This window comes from Eutrigla gurnardus, assembly GCF_963514095.1.
Source record: "Eutrigla gurnardus genome assembly, chromosome: 16".
Classification (NCBI taxonomy): domain Eukaryota; kingdom Metazoa; phylum Chordata; class Actinopteri; order Perciformes; family Triglidae; genus Eutrigla; species Eutrigla gurnardus.
The window spans coordinates 5,680,396-5,706,897 of NC_139927.1; the positions used below are offsets into that span (position 1 = coordinate 5,680,396).

The 26,502-nt window shown below is 44.0% G+C and overlaps 2 protein-coding genes across 3 annotated transcripts; one reads left to right on the plus strand and one right to left on the minus strand.

Moving 5' to 3' along the window:
* Positions 1 to 257: 257 nt before the first annotated feature.
* Positions 258 to 5,257, minus strand: wdr21 (WD repeat domain 21). Its single transcript, XM_084030175.1, has 13 exons — positions 4,822 to 5,257; positions 4,575 to 4,711; positions 3,523 to 3,680; positions 3,330 to 3,412; positions 2,768 to 2,870; positions 2,507 to 2,650; positions 2,364 to 2,413; positions 2,173 to 2,252; positions 1,821 to 1,913; positions 1,401 to 1,498; positions 1,097 to 1,273; positions 763 to 877; positions 258 to 541 (listed from the first exon to the last, which is right to left on the minus strand). Exons 1-13 carry the CDS (start codon positions 4,932 to 4,934, stop codon positions 294 to 296), a joined length of 1,599 nt encoding a protein of 532 aa, XP_083886301.1. The 5' UTR covers positions 4,935 to 5,257; the 3' UTR covers positions 258 to 293.
* A 435-nt stretch (positions 5,258 to 5,692) lies between these two features.
* Positions 5,693 to 24,673, plus strand: dpf3 (double PHD fingers 3). 2 transcript variants are annotated; one of them, XM_084030661.1, is made up of 12 exons: positions 5,693 to 5,844; positions 12,234 to 12,394; positions 13,158 to 13,265; positions 15,588 to 15,721; positions 15,828 to 15,923; positions 16,598 to 16,670; positions 17,130 to 17,171; positions 18,386 to 18,523; positions 18,610 to 18,738; positions 21,615 to 21,727; positions 22,584 to 22,665; positions 23,216 to 24,673. In XM_084030661.1, exons 1-12 carry the CDS (start codon positions 5,813 to 5,815, stop codon positions 23,281 to 23,283), a joined length of 1,176 nt encoding a protein of 391 aa, XP_083886787.1. In that variant the 5' UTR covers positions 5,693 to 5,812; the 3' UTR covers positions 23,284 to 24,673. The 2 variants fall into 2 exon arrangements, with proteins under 2 accessions (XP_083886787.1, XP_083886788.1); XM_084030662.1 differs by lacking the exon at positions 17,130 to 17,171.
* The last annotated feature ends 1,829 nt before the right edge of the window (positions 24,674 to 26,502 follow it).

A 26,502-nucleotide genomic window follows, 5' to 3' on the forward strand; every position in this document is an offset into this window, starting at 1 on the left:
AATGTGCTGATTTACAGAATTAACCCATTATTCTTTTTTTTAAATACATCCTAAGAGATTACAAATCAGTCAATTATGTCTTAAGTGAAAGCACTTCTATTTCCTTTCTGCATAAACAAGTGGGTCAAAAAACAACATTCCCCTGAGACTTCAATGTAACTCTTATGAGTTCAACTGTTCAATTATAAAAAACTGATGGATTTTGTGTTTGAATAGAACTCCACCCATACATCTGGCAACAACAAAAACAAAACGTGGTATTTTAAGAAATTTAATTATGAGATGAAGCATACTCAGAGTTGTCCTAAAGGCTGGCCGAGCAGCTGCTCTCCTCCTTCCTGGTAGTCTGTGTTGTAGGGGAAGTAGTAAAGGTCGTGTTTGACCGCCATGAGGAGGCCGGGGAGCCCCCTGCAGCCACCCAACTTGGAGGAGAAGACCACACTCGGGATGAGGTCGTTTGCGGCCGGGTGGGGTGATGGGATAGTCCTCAATAGGTGGCCATCTTTCAGGCTCCATAGCCTCGTGTAGCAATCCTGACCAACTGAAGGAAGGAACAGAGGGGGAAATGCAAAACGAGTGTTTTCCAATTAAAGTTGTAAAGCACCTCGCAAGAGACATCTTTGGCAGGCTTCAGTTCTCTCAGACTATCTCTGAAATATATCATCTGATCTTGAAGCTTGTGCCAGTTTATACACATGTCAGGATATAGTATAATTCTTTTGATGAATTACAGTTGATAGAGCATGCCGTGTTCTCTCCTACCTGCCAACAAAAGCCCCTCAGGCTCATTGACGTGGATGGGAAGGTAGGCATGCTCATTATAGTGCCCTTTGTACTCCTGCACTGGCTTCGTCACTCGCACATCCCACAGCTTAATCTGCACATAAAAGGAGAAAACAGACACATTTAACGCAATTAGATCCATGTGGGTCCATTTTTGTATCATCTTCAGAGATACCAGTATTTTACTTAGAATATGGGTCTATAATTTCTTTCATTTGGAATATCTTGGGATGAAAACATAATCTACATACTAGTAATTTCAAACTATGATCCACTATTTAAAACTGTCCAATTTTCAAGTAGTTAACCTGACCTGGCCCAGCATGTCAGCAGCAAGTAGGTAGTTCTCATCCTGGAGGACGCGTACGGAGGTGATGGCCGACTCTTGATGGAAGCGGCTGGCCTTACAGCTTTGATCCCTGCGACCCCGCTGCCGCAGGTCAATGCTGAAGATCTCTCCTGATCGGCACCCGTTAAACAGCACAGGGACCTACGGAAACAGCAGAAACATGTTTACTGTTCTTTCTTACATTGTGCTTCATCGTCCTCGAAGAGCGATCCATTCTACGGCTTGTTTATAAGTGAACTTAATCAGTGTAATGTAACAGATGGCTCACCCTGAGGGCAAACTGCTGAGCCAAGACATCACTGCCGGTGCTGTACGTCTGTGTTCTGCCCGTCTCTGCATCTTTCACGATCACCCTACGAGACAGGCCTGCCAACACATGCGAAAACACAATTATTTTTACATTTATTGTTTGTGAATGCCTAAATACAAAATGTACCAGTAACCAAACTATTGTCTAGATGCATTTTAATACGTTGTCATTATTTCCATGAGCTAAAATCAATCATTACCTACTAGGTTACTCTGTATCCCATGTTTTCATGCCTAAACTAACGGAGTATGATTTAAGACAGTTTAACAGCCCCAAACTAAAGCCGAGTCAACAAACTCACGGCTCTACAGAAGTCAGTTATTGTGGTTATCTGACGAGGAATATCATATTTGATCATAAGTTGATGGATGCACAGACCGGTGCTGAAGGTCTTGTCGAACTGGGGGTTGAGGCACCAAGCACAAGACCAGGCTGAGGAGATCTTAAAGCTACACAGCATCCCGGGCTGGTCTGAGAAGGACAGACAAGGATGAAGGAAAGAGGAAAAAATGTTAAAATGGGGATGTAAAGCTAAACATTTTATAATACTATCAGTCTGCAGGCATAAAGGTATTTTACAAATTCAGGAATTCTGAGAAGCAAAAAAAAACGTTCTGGCAAATCCTGCAAAGGAACTGCTATCTACTTTAAAGAATAGAATACAGTAGGTTACTGTGAATGTAACATGTAAATAGTGTGAGAAACCTGAGAGGATTCTATTCAGTACAACCTGGGTTGGAATTGCTGAAGAGCGAAGCAGGAAGTAAACTGACACAGCCGGGGGTGTCTGCCGCTCCTACCAGACACAACCTGACAGTCGGCTCGGGTCAAGGCAAATACACACAGTCCAAAAACTGCCAGAAGTCCAAAACAGCATTTCACTTGTAAGCTAAGATCACTACCGGAGCCGATGAAGGATACAAGACGTGGGAGTCCGGGTAGTTGACCGAGGCCCAGCAGATGGAATTCACCTAAAAACACATTTAGCCAAACCTTTAGGTTATCTCAATTGAATATAAAATGTTTCCTAAAATGTAAGAGTACCTGTAAAAAAAAACTCCCACCTTGCGGTTTGTAAAATAAAGGTTGTCGCACATTTCCACGGACAGGGATCCTCGGCTGCCGCTGCTGAAGTTCATGATGCCGTACTTGCAGCCTCCGTGTGAGACATCATTGACCGTGAACACTCGCTCACAAGCAGAATCCCCCTGAGAAAGAGGGAGAAATTACTTTTAAGACTTTAAGCAGGCCACATATATGGTCTTAATTAAATAGAAAATGTGTTTACACAGTGAATCAACATTGTATTTTGTGCGTTTTCTCACCACTATGAGTTTGAAGTTGTCCGTGTTGGGGTTGCTGTTGTCTGTGCTCTGGATCTCCAGTTTGTGGCGTCTCATTCCACTGACCTTCACCTCGTGGACCAGCCTGGAGACGCACAATAACCACGTTAATACACAGCAGAAACATGTGCAATACACACAGACACACACACACACACACACACTTAACCAGAATCATTAACTCCTCGCCTTTATAGAAATGTTTGGCAAAAGGAAATAAATCATATGGTTTCCCACTGTGTGTGAATTTAATACATGTTCATTTTTACTACATTTTAGCGTGTTTCTTTCTCCGACTATTTTCAAACCCACTTCAAAATTGATTTGCATCATTATTAGTGGCCTGACAATGCAAAAGAAAGAGGGGAGTTGGTTTCCAAAGAAAACCAACTCCCCACATGCAGAACTGATTATCATTAATGTTGGGACTGTGTTTTCCTGGGTTGTTTTCTGTAATGTGTTACAGCTGTGGGGGCATTGCAATATGGATCGGATACAAGGAGAAAAGCTCTATGTGTGTGTATGTGTGTGACACAGCACGTACCTGCAGTAGGAGTTCTCAGGCAACAGGCCGAGGTGTCTTTTCTGCAGCAGCAGCGAAGCGTTCAGTCCTGTTCTCGGTGCTTTCTACGAAGGAGATGAAAACATGTCCCATCATTATTCCGAAGCACGTGGAGAGAAAAAGAATAACCGAAGCTTCAAGCACAAGAAACAACAGCTAAAAGAACAACACTCACTTTTCTGGGCTTTTCGTCCTCAGCGAGCATCTTGTTTCTCGTCTTCTCCCTCTCTTTCTCCTGCAGCTGCTCTCTGGTCAGTGGGTTACAGTTGTTGTGACCAGGCAACAGGCGGAAGTAACGATTTTTCTCAGGGTCAAAGTAGAAACCAGGCAGCTCTGGCAATAAAACAGGGTCGTAAAAATTAAGCATCGACATCTTTTGTTCTCGAAGTTGCACAGGTGATCAGGTTGCTTACAGAAGGAATAACCATTTAAATAGTCAACCTACTGTCACTGACAAGTACACAGTACTTCAGACAGCTGCAGTTAATTCAGAACGCTGCTGCTCGAGTCCTCACTAAGACCATAAAAGTAAATCATATTACTCCAGTTCTCAGATCTTTACACTGGCTTCCTGTCTGATAAAGAATCCATTTCAAAAATACTATGGTTGGTTTAGAAAAGCACTGAACTGTTTAGGGCCAAAATACAGTTCTGATCTTCTGCTTGGCTATGAACCATCCAGACCTCTTAGATCCTCTGGGACAGGTCTGGGTGCAGTTTTTACGCACCACATGTTCTTTTCTGCTCACGAAATGATCAGATACGCCTATATGTTATCAGAATGAAATGAAAACCGTGGTGCCAAAAAGGCATACGTGACCATTATTATTCATTAAGTATTGTGTCATCCATCTGTGTCAAGACATGTGCTTTAAATAGGTGAAATCAGTACAGACAGAGCAAACTATAGACATTTTTTGTTTTGGCTCTTGGTGAAATGTCACGTCCGCCCTCTTGGTTCTCAGCCCTCTATATGTGGAACAAACTTCCAGAAACCTGCAGGTCTGCTGGAAATCTCTTTTAAATCAAGACTGAAGACTTTTGTGTTTCAATAAACAATACAGTTTATTAACTTCATATGCTGCACTGAAATTTCTATTCCTTTGGTATTCTCGGCACTTTGAATTGCCTTGTTGTTGTTGGTGCTGTACAAATACAATGGCCTTGCCTTAGTTGTGAAGTGTTATGGCTCATGACAAACCAGGGAACTGATGTTTGTTTACCGACCTGGTGCAGCACTGCTGGTCTTAGAGGAGGAGGAGGAAGATGAGGAGGAAGAGTTAGAGGCGGACTGGTTTTCACATCTCCTCTGAGGTGATCTAAATGAAGGCCCCGCATCATTACCCTCATTATTATGTCCAGACCTGTGAACAAAACCCTTTTATTGACGTTGACATTACAAAACACCGCCTGTGCTGCTGGGCAGTATTGCCGAGGAGATATAAACACATCACATGTTGTACTTCCAACACACCACCGTTCGTCTTGCGTTGCCCGTTGCCGGTTGCCTCTGTGCCAACCGTGGCGATGCCCGGCTCCTCGTCGCCTGTGCGGCCGCTGCCCTTCTCGCCAGTTCCACTTCTCCATCCTCCTTTTTTCTTGTCCTCTTGTCCGCTATTTCATCCACTTCTACGTGTAACGAGCGTGTGAAGCAAGCCGACGCAGCATGTTTACGTGTTAGCCGAGTTAGCAAGTTGTAGCCGTTAGCATTATTGAGCTAACGTTAACTACACAGCTTTCTCGACACCTATACAGTAAAGCTTGACGTTGAGTGAAGGTAAATACTGTTTTAACGGGTTAATATAACACGCTTTCCGTTGAACGTTAACAGTATTTCCTTGTACTTATCAAACCGATGTAACTACAGTTTTTAAACACAGCTCGTAAGCTAGCTGCTGATTTCCGCCACGGTGTCCCGCCTCCAGACGCCATTCATTGGCTGCTCGCTAACAAAAGCGCCGTGACGTTGCAGGCACCCATTGGTTGTTTTTCTTTGCGACCGTTTCAGCATATGAATGTAGGAATTTGTTTTTTATTTATAAGATTGACGGATTGACTTTGAAAATGCTCTAGGCTGACAACACATCGTGTATTCTACAAACTTTATTTTAACCCGAGAATTCATTAAAAAATAAATTATTGTGTTACGGGCTTTATTGTCCACACAGCCGTCAAGAGCCATAAACCAAAATGGTGTGTTTTTTTAATATCCTTACTTCAAATTGTGACGCTTTCGCTGAAATAATGCAATTTTGCTCCATGAGATGATTACGAGGCTACTCTCTGAGGACTGGGACATCGATGTTGACAGATTTCTCCGAGGCCACGCCTAACGTCTTGATGCTGGCGTTGTATTGGTAGGGAGCCCGATGCCCAGGACCGTATTGGCTGTTGTGTTTTTTTTTTCGTAAGGGTCCCAAACTACACCGAGATTTGGAATATTACGTTACACATCCTGCAGGAAAATGGCGACTGTCATTCATAATCCCCTCAAATCGTGAGTAAATTGCAATTTAAAAAAAAAAAAAAATGAAACGATTGTGTCGTTTGATTGCATGCGGTGATTGTGTTTTATTTTTGAGCGTGCGTTAAAGGCACAAAAGCAACACTTTTCGTCATGTACTTGTCCCAGTCTCCGTGCTTTAATACGTGCAGGTATCGTTGCTTTACTTGCTGTGTTGTGTAATAATCATTTTTTAAAAAAGCACGCGCTTCTGCACGGAGAAAACCCCTCCGAGCCGCGTGTAAATGTCCGCATTCTCCCTCTCTCTCTCTCGGGTATCACTTTAGACGGAAAGTTGCCCATCGTCCACGTTTTTTTTCTTCGTTGCTTTTACAAACACGTCTAACAGAAGTTTGCATGCAGGGCTTCTTTGTCAGCGCTGGACGTGGTTGATTTGCATGTGTAATTTCATGCAATCAAGTGTGTCACAAAGCGCACATTGAGAAGGGGAGGGGGGACTCTCGCTCTCTGCGCGGGGTTCGGGCGTTTTTTTGAGGGGCGAATGTCAAAAAACGCTTGTACACAATGGAGAGCGCATTATAAACACGTTATTACACACGTATCGATCTCCTTTTTCGTGCACGGAGAAGAAAGCTGCAGTGTGATACAGATAGGGGGCGTGCAGTCCCCCCCTTGAATTAGATGTTGACGGTGCCATGATCTCGGTCATTTTCTGACTTGGAGGAAAAGCCACCATTGAGCAGCAAAACATGGTCTCTTTGAGGGGGGGGAAAAGTGAAAACAATAATTTCACCTTATTCCACACAAAATGACCAGTATAATAAGACATTTACATTTAAATAGATCCCCCTCACAGATATAACTTCCAGCTATTTTTCAGTCTGTATGACTGAATGCACCGTCTGTCTGTCTTCCTGTCCGGCTGACAGCAGATGTTTTCTCCACTAATCGTGAGGAATGTGCATGAGGGTGAGACAGTTATCTTGAATCTGTTGTGCGAGAGTCAGTACATCATCAGTGTGTCTGATGGAGGGGATAACCACATCTTGGCTCTCCCCTTAGACCATTCTGTCATAATGTGCCCACCTTGGAAAGGGGCATTCAACTGTCTTTACACACTAATGAGCTTTTTTTTTATTTTTAGCACAATTAACATCCCGAATAACAGAAAGAAAAAGAGCTTGAAAGGTTCCTCAACTAAGGGAACTCATGATGCTCTAGAGCTCATGAGCTATTTGTTGATAAAAATAGGATCCCACTGTAGAACCAGGCCTTGTGGGGGGGTTTAATCTGCTGTATTCTACTCAAACAGATTAGGCTGTAGAGAATGTATGGGTTGGTTTCTGTATGTCTGCAGTTGTGCATGCAGGACAGCAGATTAGGAGCGTCCCAGTATTCTCCTGGGCCCATCTGTCGAGAGAGACGGAGATATACATGTAAAGACGGACAGACCGATGGAGGAAGGGAACCCCATCTGCCCTTCATAGATGACAGGATCCTCTCAGACATGCCCCCCCTACCCCCACCTTACCCCAAGCTATCCTGCAAAAAAATGGAAAAACAGTGTGTGTGTTTTTCTAAAAGCAGGACTCCATCCTACCAAAATAGTCATACACGCATAATAATACAAGAGAATGTAGGAATGTAAGAGCCTGTCATCTGTCCTCGGGATGTGGCCGTTAAATAATATGCAGTCAATAAGCGCCCGCTCTGAAAGATGAATTACAACCCTCAGCTGCTCGCAGTAAATACGTCTGGCTCTCTCCACTCAGTCAGTCACGTCTTTTTTTTTGGCCGTGCATATTTGCTTGATTTATTTAAACACTCTCTCTCTCTCTCTCTCTCTCTCTCTCTTTTTCTTTACAAAGAAGCTCTTTGTGTTGGGAAACCTGGGTGGCTGTGCGGGATGGGACTTAATGAAGAGCTGACATGAGAAGTATTCAAATGAGCGACGCGCAAATTCGTATGCAGAGATTTGTTTACGGCCTTCCTTTTATTTTGAGCGCCAGGTTTGGGATTGTAATGAACAAGGTGGTTTTGTCTGTGTTATATGGAAGGATTAAGGACGTGGGTTTAGATTTGAGGGAAAATGCAAAGGAGATGGTGGTGGTTTGGGGAATGGGGGGCAACGTGTGTTTTTATTATGTGTTTGTTGCATGCGTGGGCGCTTGTGTAGCTGCCTGCCCCTCCCCAATTTGCGTGAGAGGGAGCTTGGGTGAGTGATGGAGATTTTTTTGAAGGGGGGTCTGTCTGTCTGTCTGCATTGACTGCATACATTCATGCTACACCCCTCAGCACAGCAGTGAACTCTGGCCTTTGTCTACCGGGGAATGGGAATGTCCGGGAATGGTTTCCAGGCATGGGGAATTAAATGTCCAGAACATTTCTTTTTTTAATAGAAGACTCCATGCGGTGTTCAATCCTGCTTTTCTTTTCCTCTTTTCCTGCATATGGAACTGACACGTTTCTCTTTGTTTTTTTTATATGCATGTATGACTTCTTAGAGGAAAATGCAGAGATGAGACGTAGAAAATAGGATCTGAAATAAATCTGAATCAGGGTTTCCTCATTGCTACACCCATTAACCCCCCCTCCCCTGCCTGCACCTTTCCCTTTCATCCCCTTTGTGTGTCTGTTTGTGCACAGACAACCGTGTGTGTGTGTGTGTGTGTGTGTGTGTGTGTGTGTGTGTGTGTGTGTGTGTGTGTGAAAGCGCTCGTGCGCACACATCCGTGTTTTTTGAAAGAAAATGAGTGTGACAGGGTTTGAAAGGGAACACGTGTGCCCCGGGACATATCGGGGCCCCTCCTCCTCCCTCCCATTCTGCCTCCTTGGCTCCTCCTCCTCCTCCTCTGTGCTTCACCCCGCTGCTCGGCCTACAAAGTGCCTCATAAAGACGCCTATCAGTGCCCGCATGCTGATGCCCTGCCCCGAGCCTTCCTCCGGGGGCCTCTTCCAAGAGGACTTCCTGTCCCCTGCACTATCTTTCTTTAATTTAGGGGCGAACCCACCCAACTAGTTTAAAATGTCCCTTTGAGACACCCTGAGGAGATCCACAAACTTTGTTAGAAAGACGTGTCTGGAGGTGCTCGAGGCTCGTGTTGTGGAAGAGCTGGGGCTTCCCGTGACTGTACCTCTGACTCAGTGAGCCTGATGATGTCATACAAACAGTTAAACAGATCAGGTTCAGAGAAGCGGGAGGCGGAGGGGGAGGGTGGGGGAGTCATACCAGCTCCCTGGTGGTCTAGTGGTTAGGATTCGGCGCTCTCACCGCCGCGGCCCGGGTTCGATTCCCGGTCAGGGAACACTGTTTTTTCAGTTTTGTGTACATAAGTAATCCATGTCAAAGGCATATATTTAGTATAAATCCATGTGGTTATTATGATTTACTATTGTCCAACTGTGCAAAACTTAGGAAAAGTACAACAAAAACATTGTGTAGTTACAACATGTACCTAAAACCAGAATGTGTTATTAATTGGAAGATGCCGGGGTGTAAATCACAGCACCTTAATGTCACATTAACAAATAATAACGCACCTTAATGTCACATTAACAAATAATAACAGAGAAAGAGCGGTGTTTCACACACACACACACACACACACACACACACACACACACACACTTAAAGCAGAGTCTGCCCCGTTGATCTAATTAGGGGTTTGTGGTGAAGAAACATCACTAAATTAGCTGGTGGTTGTTGTTGTTGTTGAAATCCAATATAAAGCCATTAGCAGATCACCAGGAGGCTGATGTTAGTGTTTTACTTTTATGTTCCTTTGATTTGACACCTACAAGTCTTTTTTATATTGAATTCTCATTCTCATTATAACACCAACAACAACAGATGTCTTTACAGATATCAGCTCCGAGCGTATAAAAGTTATTTACAAGGTATTAAACTGAGGACAGGAATGACAAAACACACCTCCAGCCTCCAGGCAAAATGTGTTGTTGTTTCTTCTTTGCTTTCACCCAAAAACCAAAAAAAAACAGTATTTTCTCAAGTAATCAAATCATTATTTGGTTCATAAAATGTGTAAAACACATAAAATGTCAGTTATAATCAACATGACGTATTAGAATTGCTTGTTTAATCCTAGCAACAGCCTAAACCCCCCAAAATATTTGGTTTATTATCATATTTGGGAGCGAAAGCAATAAAACTCACAATCTGGACCACTGACCTGAAATGCTTGTTTGAATAATTATATTTAATAACTGACATTTCACGTTTTCAGAAGGTTTGGATGGGAGGGAAATGAGCATGGATGCAGAGAAAAGTATGACAGTGATTTATGAAGCTGCTGATGAGTTTCAGTGATGAATTATTCTATTTAGCGGAGAGCAAGAGAAGTTGCCGTCAGCGATACATAACAGACGCAGTGTGGCAGATAAGAGTAAGATAGATGAGAGCGATGACAGAAGCATTACGTTTTAATATTTATAAGGTCAGTAAGAGCTTATTGCAAACACTGACCATCACACACACACACACACACACACACACACACTGTACTGAAACAATCACACACGCAGCAACTGCAGATTCCATCAGTATCCAGGAAGCTGTTGACCAAGAGGAATGTGTTCCCCGACATGCAAAACTCCACTTACGTAAGCTCCATCACTGGCATCAGCCATGCAGGCGACTTAATGGGCACAAACAGGAGCACAGTATCTCCTGATGATTGGATCTGGTTCGGGGGGCTTTAGGGGGGGAGGAGGAGGCATCGGGGGCACATGCAACCCATAGACCTAGATAGATGTTCAGGGAGGCATATAGACACACACACGTCTCTACTCTCACTTAACGAACAACACCTCGCAGACAAAAGCAGTCCAACAAGCACGAACCCTTATGTAAGAGTCTATGGAGCCGCCTCGGGGACGTTGCACAGACGCTAGTCGCTGGAAATGTACAGTAAAGGCAATATGGGATGACACAGGGAGGAAGGGGAGTGGGGGGGGGGGGGGGGGGGGGGGGGATGTAGGAAAGACAGTTGCCTGGAGGAGTGAAAGCAGAGATACAACTTCACCTCTGGGAATGTGAGTTATGTGACGGGAAGTCTGTTCTGGAGATGTGGATTTGACCGGATTGCTGTGTTCATATTGTAAAAACAAAATCGCCGAAGAGCACCAGCTGCCGTCCTCGTTTCTAAAGCCTCAACCGGCCAACGCCACGTGTGTTGATAGAGTGGACGTTATACATAACGTGGGATTCTATGTCAGCATGTTTGAATATATATACACATATATTTGAAGACTTTTTGCAGTTAGGATTATGTTAAATCATGTTTTCTACGTCATCATTTTTGAAAATCAAGCACCTTCTCCATACCTGCCTCTCCGTCGTTCTCCTTCATCAGTACAAGCAATAACTGTCTCACTCTCTGTTGCTATACGCCCCCCCCCCCCCCCCCCCCCCCCCCTATCCCCATCCCCATCCCCATCCCCCGTCCTCCTCCTCCGTCCTCCTCCTCCTCCCTCCACCTCAAAACACTGCACATCTTTGTGAGATCCAGCGGGACCAGAGTGCTGGTCTTTGTCCAGCTTGAAATTCTTTACATATCTGTGCTCGGCCAGTCAGGGAGACAGGATGACAGGCAGGCACGTAGACATGTATGCACATCAGCAGACATGCAAGAGACGAGATCCCCCCCCCCCCTCAGATATTATCTGTCTGGAAACGCTACAAGAGAAACTGACAGCAAATGTTCATCTTCATGGCTGTCTTCAAATCAGTAAATCGTCCCCAAAGACTGTTGACTCGCCATCCGAGACATGTGATCGCCCTGGCTGAGGATCAGACCCCCATCAGGACTATATCTGCTTTATGCTTCCAGCTGTGTAATTCAATAAAGAATAACCTACTCAAGGTGGATGTTTTATTTTTGGCCAGAGTTAATCTGGTTTGTTATCTGCCTGTCTGACTCTAACGATGTTGACTGCAGAAAATCGTCCCTCCGGAGTGAGACTGGAGGTTATTAATGGTTCACCTGATGTATACATCGTGTGTTTAGCCCATATGTTGTGCAGACTTTAATGCAGCACTCTCACTCATCTATCAGTTTGTTTGTATAGACGTTCCTTTTTCATGCTTCCACTGTTTTCATGCAGCAAATCCAGACTTTACACAACAACCTGAGCTAAAATGCAGAACTTAACCAGGACTGAAAAAGGGGCGCTCAGCCTCCCACCACATGGTATATCCTTTAACCATCCAAAAAAAAATAAAAAATGTTAGCATTGAGTTTATAGGACTTTGAGAGCTGGGATGAAATCAAAGCAGCATGCTGCAGATAGCTTAACTCAAATAGGACTATAACGGTAATGTGAGTCAGATGTTGAACGTGGAGCAGTTACCTGATAATGCTTTTCCTGTCTATCTCACTGTTTACCTGTCTGTCTGTGTTCAGGCTCGGCGACCAGTTCTACAGGGAGGCTATCGAACACTGCCGCAGCTATAACGCCCGCCTGTGCGCCGAACGCAGCGTGCGCATGCCCTTCCTGGACTCGCAGACCGGCGTGGCCCAAAACAACTGCTACATCTGGATGGAAAAGTGCCACCGCCAGCCAGGTGAGCTGCCGGCCCTTATGCTAAGCTAGGCTAAGCGGCTGTGTGTGTGTGTGTGAACATGCATCAATCTTCTCGTCGAAGCAAAAAACAGCAGAAATATGGAAGGATAGAGATTCATATTTAAATATCCTCCCTCGAGTCGAGCTCTCGTCTTGTATATTACATGAGTTACCACTCGCTGATTTATGCCGAGGCGTGCACATCTGGGTCGCCTGTACAACCTAAAAGGGAACAATCTGCTCTTTGCAGAGAGCCGGACACAAATAGCCTGCGCTCCATCTTGTATGCAAAGCTCTTCAGGCCACACCCTATACTTTGTGGCAGGCCTCACTCGCATTATATGAATTTATTCTGGGTTGATCCCCCCTCTTCTCCCCCCCCACCCTCTCTGTTCACGCTGAGAGGGAAAATAGCTTGTTTCTCCCCGAAGTTAATGCAAAATATTCAACCCAAGCACAAGAAATCTGCTCTGCTGAAATGTTGTAACATCTATGCTGACGTGTGTCTGGGGGGAAAAAAGTACCCCAAAATTCCAGGTTTTTATGTGAGTTTCTGGAATCTGAGCGGGATCTTTGTGAATATGAACCATGCGGGACATATTAAGTGTCAGGAAGTCCCTGTAGCGGTCTCAATGCACGTTTTGTTCAAATTGTAAGCCTGCCAGTGGTTGTTAAAGCCTTTTCCTGTGTGCTTGTGCCTCTGCATGTGTGTATGCATACATATATGAACGTGTGTGTGTGTGTGTGTGTGTGTGTGTGTCCAGGCCAAGCAGCAGGACAGATGTACACCTATCCCGCCCGTTGCTGGAGAAAGAAGCGGCGACTCCACCCTCCCCTGGACCCCCAGCTCCGCCTGTGTGAGCTCCGGCTAGGTGAGACTCCCGTAGCAGTATTGACCCATGCTATGTGAACGCCATCTGCTCCCTTTTTTTTTGTGTGTGTGTTTGCGTTACACATACACAGTGTGTGGAGCTGCACGGCTCTTTAGCGTGTTTTTCGGCGTCCGCGGTGGCGTTAATGTTCGCTATCTGACCATCTGGCTCTGGTTAGCCCGTCCCTCTCGCCAGGTCTCCAGGTTCATTCTCTCTGTTGAATCAATGCCTCCTCTCACTGTTCTCTGGCAGCAGAGACACACACACACACACACACACACACACACACACACACACACACATAAGTGCACAAACACCCCCACACATGACTCGGGCTCTCTGTTGCAGCACAGAAGCGCCCTAACTGGGCCTCTATAATCATTTGTCCATGAGGCATTAGAATGTAAGTGAGTCTTATGAGGTGGACGTGTGCGTTTTTTTTTGTTTTTATGTGTGTGTGTGTGTGTGTGTGTGTGTGTGTGTGTGTGTGTGCGTTATAGCCGGTTTTAGCACAGGAATGCCTCAGGAACCTGATAAGGGGGAGAAATAAATGTGAGTCTTTGTTTCGGCTTTGCCACACTATTGTCCCCCTCCTCCTCCACCTCCTCCTCCTCCTCCTCCTCGCTGTCTTCCAGACGCAATACAATACTCCAAAGCGTTCCACGATTCAGCTTCAAGCAGTCTTCTGCTTAGAGCTGACCTGTTCATTTTCAGGAAAAAAAAAAAAAGAAACTCCCCAGAAGCAACCGACCAACCGAAGCATGTCAAGAGAAACTGTGCAGGAGGAGCTTTTTGTCGGGTGAAAGAGTAGAAGTCTTCACTTTTGTTTTCCAGAGATCCATTTCTGCAGTTTGGCCCAGATATCTATCAAAACATGACAGAGGAATGTGCGTGCTCCCATTTCAGACTTTTTGGAAAGGCTTGATGTTTATTTAATGCTTCCTGAGCAGAGAGGTTTGTCTCTCCGTGTTAAGATACACAGAGGCTCCGTCACAAGCTGCTTTGAAATAGTTTGAAACCCAGAATGTGACTTGTTTTGTACAGTAGATCCTCTGCTTCTCCTCCTTCATGTGCCTCAGCAGTCATTCTGCTTCCCTTGGTGGAAACTGCCTGTTCAGGGTTAGACATTTGTGCAATACTTGACGTTAATTTAAAGATGTAAGAATGCATTCAAGTCTCTTAACTCTATTTTGGATGTCTGGATTAAGGATCTGGATTAAGGATCAAACTAAACATTCTGGATCCTATTGTCCCATGATGCAACCCCATCTTCAATCAGGCCCCCATGTCTCCTGAATGCCCTTTCAAATCCCACACCCTTTCTGTTATAAAAAAAGAAACGTTAAGTCTCCAGACGTGGAATCATCAGGATTCATTTTTCATAAAACCTTCTACAGCCGCTTTCCCACGCAAGTCCTCCGACACGTTAACTGACCTTCGTGTGTAAAAATCGCTCCTTTGAAGGCCGTGGATCCAGATCAATACGACGTGTGTGTGTGTGTGTGTGTGTGTGTGTGTGTGTGTGTGTGGGGGGGGGGGGGGGGGACAGAACATTCTCTCCACCACGTTTGCCCTGGAGAGTCAAGGGAGAGGTGAGGAGGTTAAAAAGGGGAAGAGGAGGGAGGGAGTGTGTCCAGAGGTGAAGGAGGAGGCGTGTTTGGTGGATTTAGGTGGGTTTCGGTGGGGTGGGGGGCAGGTTTTATGGACTGGGGAGGGAGGACATGTCACTGGCAGCATGTCAACCCACACAAGTAGACACAAAGGAAGGAGAGGAGGAGGAGGAGGAGGGGGGAAAGAGGAGACCCTGGAGGTACAGCAGCTCTGTATTCAATAAGAAACATCACACAGGCTCAGTAACTCTGCCCCCCCCCCCTCCCACGCCTTTCTTATCACATGGCCCTTTCTGCTCTGATCCCGGTGTTAAGGGTTCAAAGACGAAGACGGGGAGTCAATAACGCAGCAGGTTGGTCTCCACGGAAATGAAAAGAGAGCCGGGGATAAAGATCAGGTGGAAGCAGAGCTCCGGAGATATAATTCAGGCCTACGAGCGCGGTGTCGTCTACTTTTGGCTTATTGCTTCCTCTGCTCTTACACACCGTTAATAACCCCCCCCCTCACAGCGTACGCAGAGGGAGCACTTACATAATGTCCACATCGATACACAGGGGAGGACGTTTACCGGATTTACCTTTCCATGTCATCAACAAAACCAATAATCAAAGTGTCAGTGAGGATGACAAGCTGTTTGTTTGTGTTGTGTTTTAAAAAGGAAATTGCACCGACTCAGACCAACACACACATCTTATCCTCTTCTGTCCTCAGAAGCCGAGCTGGCCCCCAAGCGCGAGGTGCCCCCGGGGGAAGCCACGGCCTTGGAGGCCCTCCTGAGGGGGGACAGCCTGCTGGAGAAGAAAAACAACATCTGCAAGGAAGAGGAAACACTGCTGGAAATACAGGTATTCAATCACGTCTGTCGTGACAATATGAAGCCACGTCTCCTTGCTTTTCCAACGTTTTTTAATCCTCCCGCCGTCTGCGTGTGTTTGTGTTTGTGTTCTGTAGAGAGTTCTGGAAGCGGAGGAGAACGGAGACGGCCTCCATGATGACGAAGACTTTGACATGGATGTCCCCAAGAGAAAGAACAGAAACAGAGGCAAAGTGAGTGTCACAGACACACACCTGTGTGTAATGTTAAAGAGAAAAGTGTGTTATTTCAACAGTGGACAAAAAACGTTATATTAAAGGAGAGATGCAGCAGGTTTTAGTAAACGTGCTTTTTCCACCTGTAGTCTTTGGGCAAGTTGGTGGAACAATAAATGAATATAAAAAAATAAATAAAATCATAACATTTTACAAACATCATCAATCCCCATCCCACATAAAAAAATAAAAATTTGAACAAAGTTGCTGCAATAAATAGTCATTTCCTCCCGACTGATAGATCCTTATTTCCTGTTTTCACTCAAAATCATCACGACAAACTTTGCTTTTGATGTATTAATTAATGCCAAGTTAAAATATAGAAATATAGAAATAGAATAGAAATATCAACAGTTCGAGGTACAAGAAAACAATATTCAACCAATATAGAGAGGAGGACGACTGAGTGATTATTGATCCAACAAAATCGCAGAGAAATATTGTAGGTAAATTATACATATTTTATTTTTGACATATCATTTTCAGAAGCATTTTGCTTCTATCCACTCCTTCTCCATGTATTCTGGATGAATCTGATTCATGGTTGTTTTTCCTTTTCTTTCACAGTAATGCTTGAGATGAAATCAATACATAAATTGACTGAGGTTTTAAAACGTTGTGTTTCCTCTCAGAACAGAGGATCCAGTCGCAGGAGGACAGAGCCGGTAAACGTGGAGGAGCAGGACAAACCTTACGTCTGCGACAGTAAGAGAAAGAGGGAAAACTTCCTTCTTCGTTAATCATTTACAGCGTTTTCCTCAAGGTCGAGGACGTGGAGCGACTCCCCCCCCTCCTCCTCCGATCTGGCTATTACAAAAAGTTAATTCCTCCTCTGATGTGTTATCGGGAAATCTTTCTCTACACGCTCGTTCCAAATTCTTGCCTTGTATAAACAAATCCAGCAGACGAGTAATTCTCTCCCATCCTCCCCTCTCTCCTTCTATCCTAAGCTGTGCTCTGCAGCATGAAGACAGAGTTTGCTGTTAATCCAGACCTGACTATAGCATGCCACTTGTGTATTGGGACAGAACCCCCCCCCTATCCCATGGGAATGGATTGCCAATGCGGATGTGAATCGAGAAACAAATGAATCCTCGTTTTTGTGTGTGTGTGTCTTGTGCTATCTTTCCTTTATTGTTTGCTTTTGTGTCTCCTCTGTTCCAGACAGATACAAACAAAAGCATAACTCAAAAAAGGCCGAAGAAGGTATAACCTGTCGCCATCTTGTCCTTCTAGCTTCTAGGGCCTCCGTCAACTGTCTTTATGATCGGCCTTTAGTTTTGCTCATGGGCATCCAGGTGTGAGAATGGCTGGCTGAATACTAATCCCCTTGGAGAAAACCCCCCCAAAAGCTTCTTTTTTTTTTTTAAATGCTCCTTAAAGCTTTCTGAATCCAGCGAGAGAATTGCATGACACTAACGCCACGTGCCTTAATGCTTGCTTTCCGCAAGGCATGCACCAAATGAGCAGCGGCGGCCCACTAACGCGGGGGGGTTTGCATGTTTCTTAAAGCCTCACTAGCTGTGATGTGATCCGCAGATGTAGCCATTGTAGAAGTGTTAACGGTGGGCGGACATCCTTTTATACGTTTTGTTTCGGAGCTAACGGAGTATATCAAATATTTACTTTTGCAGACACGGACGCAGAATCGGGTGGAAAAGCAGCAGATATATAAACAATATCACGAGATACTTCTATGATGGCTACAGCTCTAATGTGCTCATCAAGTCCTACAATAAACCCCGAGAGACGCCAGAATGTTAGAGTGTAGACTTCATGAGCACGTTACGCTTCCAAACCAATCCTGTTTTTATGTATTCGATTTGTGATTTCACTGTTTTCACAGAGCAGCAACTAACAGAAATATAGTTGCTGCTCTGTATAATACTGAGTTCCCCCCCATTCTTCCTGTTCCTCCTATCCTTAAGTGCAGTAGCTCGTAGTTCTGGGTTCTCTCCCCTTGTTAGGGTAGTGCATCTTTTAGTTTTAAGGGATTTTTCTCTTTGCTAGCAGAACCTTCATGCAATACAAAGTCAATGCAGAGCAATAAATAGATCAAATCAACCTGTTTTCTATTAAAAGTAGCCAGTAAAGCTCTGATCTTGTGTTGGTTTGCTCATAATATAATCTGGTGACGGTCTCTTGTGTCCTGTCCCCATTCGTTTCAATTAAAGGCCTGCTTTTATGTTATTGTATATGTAGCAGAGGAAGCTCCTCGCTCGCTGTCTAAGGAGCAATAACACAACTCATGCTTAAACTAATGGTTACATCCACGTGCAAACCATCCAACATGATGAATAATGAACGTGCACTGAGGTTCCTGCAAATCCACATCTTTGCTTCTTAGTCCGCTGTTCTCTCCCACCGCATGTTGCACTGTAGTGGGGTTCTCTAACGGACCTGTGATGTTTTATCTGTAGTCTGTGGAAAACGCTACAAGAACCGACCGGGCCTGAGCTACCACTACACCCACACCCACTTGGCGGAGGAGGAGGGCGAGGAGGAGAAGGAAACAGAGATGACCCCGTCTCCTCCGTTTAGTGCGGACAACCACAAACGTAAGAAACTCAAAATCACGGTTTACGATATGCCCCAGAAAGCCTCCGGGAGCTCACGAGTCCTTCTCCTCTCCTCCCGCCAACAGCTCAGAAGGCTGCGGACGGCACCATCATCCCCAACGACTACTGTGACTTTTGTCTGGGAGACCAGGACTCCAACAGGAAGACGGGCCAGGCGGAGGAGCTGGTGTCCTGCTCCGACTGCGGACGCTCCGGTGAGTCTCCGCCAACATGGAGGGGCTTCCATCCAAGCTGCAGGTTCTTTATTGGGCATTAGATGTAGACCTGCCAAACTAACTAGTGGATTTTAATGGGGATGCACCGATACCAGCGTCGGGTACCGATACTGTGCTCATACCCGTAACCAGATACCTTGCAACGTGCATTAACCTCTCAGCAGTTGAGCCTAATAAGCCGCCCGGCTGCAACAATAGCCTGAATCCTACAGACAAGTCGCTAGCCAGCTCATTTTTAAAAATGAGGTGTTAAAAAGGGTTTAAAGCTTTTTAAGCATCTCTATCGGCAAACTAGGCTCAGTTCGTGTCAGAAAAACACAACGTCGAATGTTAAAAATATCAGCAACATCATGTCGTATTTTGTAACAGAAAGTGAGGATTATGTCATGTTTTCAAGGTTATTCAAGGTCAGGGGGAAAAGTGGTAGCGGTGCATCCCTTTTTAGACTTTAAAACACTGTTATATGAGAGATTTAGATAAGACGGCAAGAAAACTACAACATTTATATTTTTGCTTTCCTGACAAAAGTGAGATGAGAAGATAGATACCACTAAGCTCACAGACACAGCAAAAAATCTTCATTTAAGAAATGATCTAGCCTCATACTTTAACTTGTGTCTACGACACATCTCATTTTTGTTGATCTTTACTTCCTTTTTTTATCCACAGTCTTGTTCCTCTCTTGTATTTTTCTTACATGGACTAAACTTCCCTAATGGCCACATGGTGGTGCAGTTTAAAATCTATTATATATCAGATTACTTTCTAATATCTCATGGAAACCACATCAATGAACCTGTACTATTATTATATACACGTTTACATTACCATTCATCCCAGTTCATTTTGGTCCACCTCTTCCCAGTCAAGTGTCTTTAATGCAGATCTGATAATACATGTACGGCGTGCAGTGAAGTCTTTTCAACGGGTTGTCAATGAGCCTCGTAGGCCGTCAGGACTGAGAGCCGACCGCTGGAACTCTTTGCACTTTCCCTCCTAAAGATAACGCCGACTCCCCGGCTCCGCTGCTTGCTTCCATCATGCATGCTTCTCCATGTCAGCCTCGTCCATCATTCAGGACTTCTGCCTCATAGACGACATGCGTTCACTCTTTTCGTTGCATCTCCTTTATCGCACATATGGCTGCATTTTTTTTTTGTTTTGTTTCTCCTCCGCCTCTGCTGGATATCTCAGCAAAAACATGAGTCCGCTCGGCCGTCCCGTGCAGTAAGACAGCAGTGAGATGTTTTCCTGCTACGGCAGACTCTGTTACAGCTGTGTGGCCTTGTCTGTGTTGCTGACGCTGGTGTTTTCAATGGTAGCTGGAAGAGGAAGAGGGGAGAAGGATGGGAGGAGGCCGAGCGCTCTAGAGGAGTTGTTGGGCAGCGCGTCAGACAGCGAGGCCTCCACGTTTCATGGCTTCGAAGACGCACAGCTGGAAGACATTTTGTGTCCGGACAACGATGATGCCGAAGCTGACAGCTGATGACTTCCTGACTCCCTGGACGTCGTGGCAATGAAACTAATGGTTTCACCACAGGAAGACTGGACTACGGTGGCCTCGGAACATCTCCAAATTTATTCTCAACTCATAAAGAAGACATTTGAATCCATCCTTCTTGGAAACGTTGCCTTTCATGGATACAGTATTGTTTTTTCTCAGATGGATTTTTCTGCTCAATGCAATCAGACATTTTTCCATTTTTCATAACCCGAAAATTATCTCTTCACATTTGACTTTGCTTGCATAACATAATCAAGGTAATATAGAGTAGACTCCACAGCTGCATCCTAATTAAGTCTGGACTGAGAAGGTTTAATAGCAGACACGGTGGACCAGAAATTACATGACTAATGTGGCGGGGGGGAGGGGTGAACACGGACTTTTGAGTCACCCCATTGGCTAAAGAGGACAGGTAGCCGAGAGGTAAGAGCCAATCGGCACTCCCTTGCTCCTCTCTTGTCTTTACAGACAATCTCTCTTCCTTCATCAGTAGATTTTTTCTCTCTACAGCCTCATTATGTGGTATCCATCTTTTAAAACTGCCTGACTGTAATTCCTCACTTTCATTTTTGGGAGACAGGCAGCAGCTTAAACCTTTTTTTTCCTTCACTCCGTTTTTTTTTCCGATGTTTTTTGCTGCTTTCCCAGTCCAGATATAAATCCCTGATTACGGCTCACTCGTGGCTCATTGATACCCCATTGATATCGGGGCAACCCAGATAGCTGTGACGGCGCCGTGAGTCTGTGGGGAGGCTGTAAAAGACAGTTCGACGGGAGAAAAGTGTTTATGATTACGACGGGGAACGAGGAGGCAATTTTTCACACACCAAATATCACTCTTGTCAAGTTTTCACAGCCGTAGACTTCTAGAAGGATGATATAAATATATATATATTGCTGTGCTTTCCCCCTGTTTTTCCCGTGCACCAATCACAACTCTGTTTTTGTTCTCCAGACATATAATCACTTGTCTTCTGATGCTACGTTTCACTGTCAAGGCTGCTGGGTGCAATTACAGGCCGAGTTCACACTTACTGCAGGCTCTCGTAACGATATTTTCTTCTGAAGGGAGACATAAAGTACTTTTCAATCAACATCCACATTAGGAAATACAAAACCTGAGTGCAGTGGAGATGCTGTGTTTGTCCTGAAGCAGCTGCAGATCATGCAAATCATCTTATTATGGATTATGCAAATATGTTCAGACCTCCTGCGTGCCTGTGCGTGTCTCTCAACCGTTACATAACAAAACATCATTTTGGAAACTCTTCCTGCGATCCATCCCCTCCCCCCCGTCACCGCTTCCCTGTCTTATCTTTCTCTCGCCGTCTTCCTCACGTCTCCCCTGCAGGTCACCCCACATGTCTGCAGTTCACCGATAACATGATGCAGGCGGTGAGGACGTACCAGTGGCAGTGCATAGAGTGCAAGTCCTGCAGCCTCTGCGGCACCTCGGAGAACGATGTATGTATACTGTGACCCTCTGTGGCTCGATGTCCCTTTTGAATTGAATGCACCAAAAAACACAAAATTTCTCCTTCTCAATTCAATTCAATTGGGCTTTAATATTATTATTATTATTATTATTATTATTATTATTATTATTATTATTATCTTATTTGTATTCATATTTATGAATATAATTGTATTATTATTATATAAATCTGTATTTTTTATTTATTATAATTGCATTTATATTAGAATCGGGCTTGATTATTATATTATGTTATTATGTATATTTATTTATATATTTTTATTATTATTATATACATTTTTATTAGAATATTTGTATTTACCGGTATTTTATCTTAATTTTATTTATGTAATAATTGGGCTGTGTTATTATTATTATTATTATTGTTTTCACAGTCAGTATGTTGCCCTCGATGTGATTTTGATGGGAAAAAAATATGTTTGCAGAAGAGTAAATATGTTTGTTTGTCGAGCACAATTTCATACAGATGCAAAGCCATCGTGATATTTTAAGTATGAATGATATAAAGGGTTGCCCATGAATTTTAAATGAATGCAAATATCTTTTATTGCGCCAAACAAATGGTTTGCATGAATTACTTTCACCTGGTTATAAAGTAATCATTGCACCTGGTCAAAGGTGATTACTGATGCATTTAAATAGGAATAAACAGAGGATTGTGTCTGACAACTAAGTATGTCAACATTAGCTACATTAGCTTCCCGTGGTGTTTTGAACACTCTTGCTATCTGATAAATGCTGCTAGTCGCTTTTATAGCAGCATGCGGATTTACTCACATATGTTTGTATATAATGTATAATTACGATGTTGATGTACTAATGCAGGACCAGCTGCTGTTCTGCGACGACTGTGACAGAGGATACCACATGTACTGCCTGAAGCCTCCGATGACCAAACCTCCAGAAGGTACAGCAGCGAGGGTTTTTATTTCACACCAGCGCGTTGATACCATAGATGTCATGTACTGTATAGAGAGAGGACACACGTCTATATATGGAAAAGAGCAAGGGAGGACAAAGACTTCAGCCTCTCTCTCTCTCCCTCTCTCTCTCTCAATTCAATTCAATTGGGCTTTATTATTATTATTATATTTGTATTTATATTTATTTATATATTGTTTATTTTTGTTATTATAAATATGTTCTTATAATATTTGTATTTATTTATTTTTTATTATTTTTATATAATATTTTTTATGTTTATGTATTGATATATTTTATTTTTTTGATATTCAATTTGTATTATAATATTTGTATTTATTTTATATTTATTGGTATTATAATATTTGTATATTATTTGTATATTATTATTTATATTATTTATTTATTTAAATTATATTGATATTATAATTGGGCTTTATTATTATTATATTATTTATCCCTCTCTCTCTCTCTCTCTCTCTGTCTGTCTCTCTCTCTCTCTCTCTGTCTGTCTCTCTGTCTCTCTCTCTCCACAGGGAGCTGGAGCTGTCATGTGTGTCTGGACCTGTTGAAAGACAAGGCCTCAGCCTACGGAGAAGCGTAACTTCCTCGGACATTCTTCCCGATCACACGTTTGCAAACACCTTTTTCTCAGATAGAAATCATACACACACACACACACACACACACACACACACACACACTCCAGTGCATTACGCGGGCTCAGGGCAGTTTTCTGCGTGAGGCGCAAAGATCTTTCGACCTCTCACACAGCCGAGCGACACTCGACATGCCGTTCAGTCATTTCTCTACCTCACCGCTCAGCAGACGGCAAGAAGCCAAAGCAAGAATGAAAATGGCCGATACTGTGTATGTGAAACGCATGCTCATTTTAAGCCTAACCGTGGATGTTTACCCCCCGATTTGAATTCACCCGAGTATGATTTGAAAGATGACTTCTGCTAAAGCTGTTTCACTTGCTGCTCAAGCTCAACAGTGGGTTTGACTTATGTTTGTTTAAACCCCCCCCCCCCAAACTACTCTCCTGTGTTTAGACTTTACAGTGACATTCCTTCTTTCATATCTGGACAGACTCAACCTTAGTTATGCCATATTTCACAGGTTTTTTTTTTTGTCAAGCTCAGTGAGATTTATATCCTGCAGGAAGAGGGAACTGCCTCTGCCGTCAGTCTGGATGGAGCGAGGTGACATCTATAATCCGTGTATGTGTCAGTTGCTATGATACCGTGGGGATCAATTTGACATACATTTCTTGACATGTAATGTTATTATTTATTTATTGATGTAATGATCCAAAGTTACTGTCAAGAAGATCATTGTTACTGTAAACCAGTGGTCCCCAAACTGTTTGTCGTGTCCAACGGCAAAAAATAAAATAAATACCGGGCCGGTAATTTATTCTATTTTCATCAACTGGTAACAATGCTGGGGAAAATCTAGAATTATTTCATTACGTCCTTGTGTTCAACACAAAAATAGAAATTCTTCATATTTCGGATATGATTGACAGGTTTAAGGACACTACAAATTTGTTCTCTCTCTCCCTGTCAAGTCTATTGATCTAACTTTACATGTTGTCAGCTGCATCGCCACGGCAACCTCGATAGCCGCAGAGCCCTCTTTGTTTTCCCCTTAATGAATTAATCTGATTCTTAGACCTTTCAAGCAGCAGGCGGTTTGACTCGTAGCAGGAAACGCACGTTGATGAAATAATAGCTCAGCTTCATTAAAACGACTGATTTTTTTCACTAAGCCCCGCCCATCTCAGCTATTGTTGCTATGGTTTTGTCATGCTTTTTATTCTGATGCAATAGCGTTAAGTACCATGAAAGCTGTAATCCCACATGATGATGTAGTTTGGCGTTAACTCTAGATGACAGCTTTAGAGGTCATGTAAACAAGTTAGCTGAGCATGTTTGTGGTTAATGCTGGAGCAGATTAACACACCCGTCTGACTCTTTGTTTGACATGTCCTAGTAGCTACATCGCTTCATTGCATAGAAAAACATTCAAAACTGGATAGTAACGCTGTGATTGGACGGTCAGTTTTTGGGGGAGTGGTTTAGTGAACATTCGTTTTAAAGCTGTTATTATTTACACCTGTGTTGGGCATTTCAAAGCAATCTGCTGTGAAAAAGGTTTATTCACCCTTTTTTTGCGGTTTCACTCTACATTTTACCCACGTACCGTGAACCCCCCCTACAATACCTCTGAGCCCCTCCGGAGGGCTCCACCCAACAGTTTGGGAACCACTGCTGTAAATTATCCAGGTCAATGGTGTGTAGTATCAACGTTTGATTGGACAGGCGGTGAAGTGAATCATAAACGAGTCACCATGGAATTAACTGGCGAGTCCTGTCTGGAAGTTGACACAGGTAATATAACAATTATTTCTGGGTTTTTTTATGCAGTTACAGTGCAACCAGATTATATTCTGGACCCCCACAGTACACATAGTGTGCACGCCTTCGCAGGATATCACAATCTGCATTGGTGTCGTCGTTTGCTTTTTATCGTGAGTTTGTATTCAATATTACTTTTCCACAGACAATCATGCGCTAGCATAGACACGGTACGTGGTGTTAATAATATGCAGAGGGTTTTATCATGCCTGTCCATGGAAGGTATAAAGACCCTTTGTGTCTTCCTTTTTAAAAATGTATTGGATGTCATTCTTATTTGATGCCATCGCCTACAGTACTTCAACATGTGTGTTGTATTTTGTTAAAAGTAAATGTTATGTTTTGTGTTGAAATAAAGACTTTTTCCATTAGTCTTGCATTTCATCCATTACATTTACCTTCAGTTCACTTTCATGTTATCCATCCATCCATTTTCTGCCGCTTATCCTGTATTCAGGGTCGCGGGGGGGCTGGAGCCGATCCCAGCTGTCATTGGGTGAAGGCAGGGTTCACCCTGGACAGGTCGCCAGTCTATCACAGGGCCGACATGTAGAGACAAACAACCATTCAAGAGTCACCAATGAACCTATCCCCATCCTGCATGTCTATGGACTGTGGGAGGAAGCCGGAGAACCCACGCTCACACAGGGACAGTGGTGTAGTGGAGGGTATACGCAGGTATACGGGGTATACCCACTTCTTTTTCTGGTGGTTTACAGTATACCCACCTATCAGCCAGAAAGCCATTGGAATATATGGGAGAGTATACCCACTTCCTCCTCTGTAACCTACCCATCTACCTAGCAGTACACCCACCTCATCAACTACCACCACACCACTGCACAGGGAGAACATGCAAACTCTGCACAGAAGGAACCCGAACTCGAACCGGGACCCTCTCGCTGTGAGGCGACAGTGCTTCACACTACACCACCGTGCAGCCCCCGATAAGATATATTCACAGAAATACTATTTTGGGCATTTCTCTTCCCCTTCAACAGCCTGCAACGCTGTGGATCCAAACAGAAAAATAGACATTGAATGTGTCGCGGTTCAGCTGTGGCAGTCTGGCTGTTGTGTTTTGTTTGTTCCCAGTCTGTTTTTCCCTCCTCCTTGCTCTCCTTCACCTGCTCCTTCCCTGTGTGTCCGGTGGGCATGGTGGCGGCAGCAGCAGAGTGGCACACCTGCTCCTCATCATCCTCAGTCTATATCAACCTGCCTCTCCACAACTTCGGCGCCAGATTATTCCGTTCCTACGGTTCCTACTGCCTTTTTTTTTGCTGACACTTGTTGTTTTGGTTCGCCCTCCAGAAAACCTCCAGCGCTCCTCTGCTCGGTTTCCTGCCTGCCAGCCTGCCTGCTCGTCTTCCGACCTGCCTGCCAACCAGCCAACCTGCCAG

What these genes read in the sequence shown, in the direction of transcription:
- wdr21 (XM_084030175.1), bottom strand. Translation starts at nt 4,934, where the DNA reads ATGGAGAAGTGGAACTGGCGAGAAGGGCAGCGGCCGCACAGGCGACGA. An exon ending in CGACAAGACCTTCAGCACCG is followed by an intron (nt 1,499 to 1,820) that starts GTCTGTGCATCC and finishes ATGTGTTGGCAG; the next exon opens with GCCTGTCTCGTAGGGTGATC. An exon ending in CTGCTGACATGCTGGGCCAG is followed by an intron (nt 878 to 1,096) that starts GTCAGGTTAACT and finishes TTTTATGTGCAG; the next exon opens with ATTAAGCTGTGGGATGTGCG.
- dpf3 (XM_084030661.1), top strand. Translation starts at nt 5,813, where the DNA reads ATGGCGACTGTCATTCATAATCCCCTCAAATC. An exon ending in CAAACCTTACGTCTGCGACA is followed by an intron (nt 16,671 to 17,129) that starts GTAAGAGAAAGA and finishes CCTCTGTTCCAG; the next exon opens with ACAGATACAAACAAAAGCAT. An exon ending in TAGTGCGGACAACCACAAAC is followed by an intron (nt 18,524 to 18,609) that starts GTAAGAAACTCA and finishes TCCCGCCAACAG; the next exon opens with CTCAGAAGGCTGCGGACGGC.